The sequence below is a fragment of the Sinocyclocheilus anshuiensis genome, unplaced genomic scaffold (assembly GCF_001515605.1).
Source record: "Sinocyclocheilus anshuiensis isolate Anshui unplaced genomic scaffold, SAMN03320099.WGS_v1.1 scaffold524, whole genome shotgun sequence".
In the NCBI taxonomy this organism is placed as follows: domain Eukaryota; kingdom Metazoa; phylum Chordata; class Actinopteri; order Cypriniformes; family Cyprinidae; genus Sinocyclocheilus; species Sinocyclocheilus anshuiensis.
Window position 1 is genome coordinate 859795 of NW_015555703.1, and position 5846 is coordinate 865640.

At 37.4% G+C, this 5846-nt stretch overlaps 1 protein-coding gene across 2 annotated transcripts in view; it reads right to left on the reverse strand.

Moving 5' to 3' along the window:
* The window catches only part of prkag2b (protein kinase, AMP-activated, gamma 2 non-catalytic subunit b), a 37876-nt gene extending 32303 nt beyond the window's left edge, over window positions 1–5573 (reverse strand). For both annotated transcript variants that reach the window (XR_001632242.1, XM_016464680.1), the window contains exon 1: window positions 5283–5573. Coding sequence is in view for 1 of the 2 variants with exons in the window: in XM_016464680.1 (XP_016320166.1) it covers window positions 5283–5369 (87 nt within the window). In the remaining variant the exon portion in view is untranslated. The remainder of the gene's footprint in view (window positions 1–5282) is intronic.
* Window positions 5574–5846: the final 273 nt, after the last annotated feature.

Consider the following 5846-nt stretch of genomic DNA (forward strand, 5'->3'; position numbering starts at 1 on the left):
AAAAAAAAAAAAAAAAAAAGAAAAAAAAAGATGTGCCATGACACCTGAATATATGCTTAGTTTGGTTTTATAACCCTGCATTCAGTTTCATTTTAGGAAAAGTTAGGTAACTTGGACAACTTGGACAAAGTATTTGGGCTCTAAGAACCTTGACTGAGCAGTGAAATAGTTTTCAAACTACACCCTTTGTTTACCTCAGGTCCTTCAACTAGCTTGCCAAGTGATGCGAGATGGCAAAGCTACTTGAAGTGAAAGCGCACAATGATGCATTTACCTGCTCAAGGTTTTCAATTCATTATGAGTTTACAATACATGCTACTCCTGTCCAACTAGTTTAACGCAGCTGATGTACAGGACTAACAAGGGCCAGACCAAAACTTTTAAAGGGATAGTTCACTCAAAATGAAAATTTACTGTTAATTTACTCATCCTCAGGCCATTCAAGATGTAGGTTTCTTCAGTAGAACAATAAAGAAGATTTTTAGCTGAAACCTTGGCAATTCATAAAATGCAAGTCAATGGCTACTGTCACTTTGAGGGTCAATAAAAGCACATACAGGCAACACAAAATGAATACTCATGGCTCCTGACCATATATTGAGGTCTTATGAAGCGAAACAATTGGTCTGTGCAAGAAACTGAACATTATTTACCACATTCTTACCTGTAATCCAGAGCCTCAGGCAAATGGGGAAGTCCAATTCCTTTCTGTGAACTGGTTCTTTTGGACAGTTTGTTTCAATGAAATGGTTCAAATAATAATTTCACCAGTTTGTTTAATTAATTATGCAATGGCGTAACGTATACGCAATTATATTATTACAGCACCCAATAATAATGTGAAATGTGGATGTTTTACTTGTCTTAAGTGAATATAAAGTGAATAAACCATTCTTAACTCACTTTTTTTTTACATAAACCATTAAAACCTTCATTTCACCCCTTCATTCAAGTGCTCGGTTCACATAAGCGCACACGACCCACTCATCGGCCTCCGGTCCGAGTCAAACAGTTTCCTAATTCAGTGACTGTTGAAAGAACTGGAGCGCTAAATGAGTTGACAATAAACAGGATTATAGGATCAGAAACGCCGGTATTTCGGCTCATTTCGAGTCGGAGTGACTATCAGGAATGTCCAAAAGTGAGTTTTGATTGAGTAGGTAAATGTTTCTGATGGTTCAGTCCGATTTGATGACCTGGTTCAACTAGTTCACAAAAAAGAACCAGTTCAAAAGAATGATTTCGGTATTTTGCCAGTTAATCAACACGGGCAAAATGCGATCAAGGATTTATTTATAATCGAGTACTCGTGACAGCCCTAATCTCAATATATTATCAGGAGCCACAGGTATTCATTTGGTCTTGCCTGTATATGCTTTTTTTGACTCTCAAAGTGACGGTAGCCATTCACTTGCATTTTATGAATCAACAAGGACCATGGTTTCAGCTAAAAAAAATTATTTATTGTTATACTGAAGAAAAAAAGTCACCTACATCTTGGATGGCCTGAGATTGAATAAATTAACAGCAAATTTTCATATTAAGGTGAAGTATCCCTTTATTGCATATTGACTATTGTAATGTTATTGCATTGCTACTGCTAGCTACTCCTCTCCTCAACAAAGAGTTTTAACAAGTACCACAAATAAACATAGGAGAGGCAGAAATTTCATCTTCAAAGATGATGACCAGAACCAGGCTACCTTACGCTATACACCACTGTAGTCATCATAGACAAAATAACCCACTGACAATACCAAAATATTACATTCCAGAATATGTTTGAAGAGTCCTACTCACAGAAGTTCATTAATGAGCACAGTTATATATATTTATTGTGGTGCCAGTGATGTTATGGTTTTGTATTGAAGCCAAGATTTTAGATTTCTTCACTTACAATCCCCTCGCAAACTGTAGCATTTGAACAGAGAGTGCTATATGAGCGGAACCAGGACACACCTTTCATACGGACAGAGATGTTATGAATATGGAGGCAGATGAATAACTGGAAATATTTCGTATTAAAGCAGTGGCCATTAAATGATGAATTAAATGTAGAAAAAATATTCTTGTTTGTCAGGAGATAGAGCCTAAAATATGAAAAAATATGACGAAATAGAGACAATTACTGTTCAGTGTGATTTGTTTTGTTCCTCTTGTATTTTAAATAGGCAGGAAGCCACAAGATTCAAGAGACTGTAACCCAGTAAGAGAGCTACAGTATAGTTTGCTTTGCCCATAGCAACTTTCCTTGATATACAAACATGAAATGATCTATGGGTTATAGGATCTATAATCTATAGGGAGATATTTAAGAAAAAAAAATCAGTTATCAGTATAAGAAAGTGAGTTAATACTATTTTTCTGTAAACTAAAACAAAAAAGTAAAAGAAGTAAACTAAAGTAGAGCAGGCAGCTCAAAGTGATTTTTCAGTGTTTGCAGCTTTTTGCAGAATGTTCGGATGCACAGGTCAAGTGTTATGTTTACAAATGGTTATGTTTATGACTCACATTAAGTTTATGGCTACAGGCAGAGAGCAATGACTAAGCTTCAGGATGAGGCAGAGGGTGGGGAAGAGAGAGGATCTCTCAAACAAAACCCCTTTCACTCTCAGAAAATTGTTGGGAGGAGGTCAAATAAATAAAAAATCAGGGATCTGAGTAAGTCTGGACAACTGTGAACTGATTATTGTGCAATTAATTACAATAGGATGTACCAGTACTTTACTGATCCATAAACATGATGTTTATTAGCTATGACAGGAAAAACACATTTACAGAGTAGGACATTTTAAAGCAGGAGTGTCTCCTGGAGGTCCAGCGTCCTGCAAATTTTAACTCCAATATACTTGCCTGGAAGACTAAGGCTAAAAAGAGTATGTTCTATAGAATCAATGTGTGTAGTATGAAGGTAATCTGGACGTAATACATTCGCCATGTTGTCACTGTCACGTGACCTACCAGCATCAGTTGCGTCTCGTCACTGCCATTCATAAATCCTCTCCCGTGGCCTCATGGGATAGTAAAGTGTCCATTCTATCTAATCACGCCGAAAGTCATCCGGGTACTTTTTGCCTACTCTTTTATGACTCCTGTTAATTCGGACATACTTCTTTTGTCACATACTGTTTTTCACCTACTATATAGTAGGGAAGTATGCAATTTTGGATGCAGCCTAAGGACTATGGAAGTAATCCTGAAGACCTTGATTAGCTGATTTAGGCGTGTTTAATTAGGGTTGGAGCTAAACTCCGTAGGACAGTGGCTCCGGGAACAGGTTTGGACACCCCGGTTTTAAAGAAACAATTCACAGATCACTTCACTATTTACTCACACTCATGCTGTACCAACCGTTTATGCTGTTATTTATTCTGTGAAACGCATAAGGATACTGTAAGTTTTCAAGTCAGCATGAAATGGAAATTTTCCCCATGTATTTCCCTATGTTTTATTTATTTATTTTTTTTTTGAGCTCATAGTTTTTAATCACATCGTCATAACTGGACTTTCTTGTAAAAATGACAGTCTTGTGAATTTCCAATCATTTAAAAAAACCCGCACCTGCAAGCTCACGTTCATCTGCCTCCACTTTTGAAAGCAGAGCCCATGAAAAGCGTAATTATGAAAAACCCAATCCATTAAACTCGGATGTGCAGTGCATGCTAAAAGAAAATACCTGGCTAAATAAAGAATGCAGGGTGGCTTACTTATTATCAGTGTTGGGGAAAGTTACTTTTAAAAGTAATGCATTACAATATCGCGTTACTCCATAAAAAAGTAACTAATTACGTTACTTAGTTACTTTTTATGGAAAGTAATGCGTTACGTTACTTTTGCGTAACTTTTTAAATCTGGACAGGGCTTGCTTGTTTGTTTTTAAAATAAAAAAGTTATATTTTTGGCAAATATAAAAGCCTTTCACACCAAAAGTGAAATCAATAAACCTCAGGCTGAAGGGAAAGTAAATTTACGTCCGTACAGTAGAATGCAGAAGAAGAAATTTCAACACACTTCAGCAATAAAAAAAACACACAAATGTTTGTCTAGAGTAATTGGTGCTTATTAGTACGGTTGAACTGGATCATCGAAGGTCAGAAGCAAAGACATTGGTTAATAGAATGGGATTAAATACATAAAGGATATTTGTGTTGTTTAACATTTAATTATTGCAGGTTTGCGTCATATTCTGAGTTGCATTATTTCTATTCATTTTGAGGAATACTGAATCTGTTTTTTTTTGTGTGTGAGTGAGTGAGTGAGTGAGTGAGTGAGTGAGATGAATTAATGCATATTCATATTTATTTTAGAACTACAGTAACATCTGATTTCTCTCAACATGGGGACCGGAGAGCTGTCAATCAATAAACTGGAAAAAAGTAACTTTGATATTCTCTTGTAAATTAAAAAGTAATGCTATACTTTACTAGTTACTTGAAAAAAGTAATCTGATTACGTAACTCACGTTACTTGTAATGCGTTACCCCCAACACTGCTTATTATCTCCAAGAAAGACAGAATATCAGTGTCATGGCTTTAACTTATCTTTGTTTTGAGCAGATGCCCTTGAATGGCATTCCATAAAGCAATAACATACAGACCTGGCCTTGGTGTTAATTATACAGGCAGAGAGAGTTTGCATCTCAGCATGTAACGCTATGATGAGTCACGGCTGAGCAGAACGCGCTCTCTTACAGCTGTTTCCCTCACTTCCTCTTGCAGCTTTCTAAACAGCCAGGCTCAAGCAATAGCATGGCGCGCCAAACCATTTATAATTCAAGCCTACAAGCGTACTTTTCGGGCAATTCTCTCGAAAACGTTAAACATACATTAGCGCGCACGGTCTGTTTTGTTGTCGTACGCAAGCAAACGTACCGTAGGCCTGTTCAACCACAGCTTACACACGCGTTCGCGTTGTGCGGGGGAGGGTTTACAACTCATATTTTGACAGCTCTCAAGCAGAACTGATTTCATATTAAAAATTATACTTTTGTACTTCGCACGACTGTAGTAAGAAAAATTGCGCAGGAGTAATCAAGAAACTCAAAACACATCGTCTGAAATTTGAGCTTAAGTTGCAATAAGTCCTTAAGCAACAATGTAACATAAAGATGTTCTAAAAATGTAACATCTAACTTTCCACAAATGTAGCTAACTGGAGATATTGAGAAGACATGCTGTACTTTAAAGACGCGTTCCACACGCCCACGCAACACTCAGGCGGAATTGTCAACACTTAACGAAGCAGCAAAGTTACAAAATATAAAGAGCGAAGATCAACTCACTGGCATGTTTAGGCGCAGGGGTCGCTTTTTCTTCGAGGATTTCTTTGTACAGTCCGTTTTCTTGGAGTCCATCACTGTACTTCCCATTTTCCTGCAGTCAGAATTCTTCTCTTAAAATTTAGGAGGAAGACGTTCTCCTCTCGCGAAATAATTCACGCCAGTTTAACGATTTTAACGTTCGTCCTCCGTGACTGAATTTTGCAGAAGCTCGTCTGACTCAAAACGAGCACAACCCGAGACTCCAGTTCTTTCTCGCTGTCACTGCGCCGTGGACATCCGCATTCAACTCCACTTCTGGCATGGGTTCGAGTCCCGCTCTGAGCAGGAGACTGCGCACGCCCTGCTCCTGCACAGGGAGAAAGACATGTTCATTTGATCTTATCTGTGTGGATTTTTACATTAGCCTACATTTTTTATTATATTAATTATATTGCTATGCTTGTAAAAGAAAAACAAAAAAAACGCAACTGTTCTTAAAGCTATAGTTCACCTGAAAATACTAAATAATTTACTCACCCTCATGTCATTCCAAACCTGTATGACTTCTGTTCTTTTGTGGAGCAT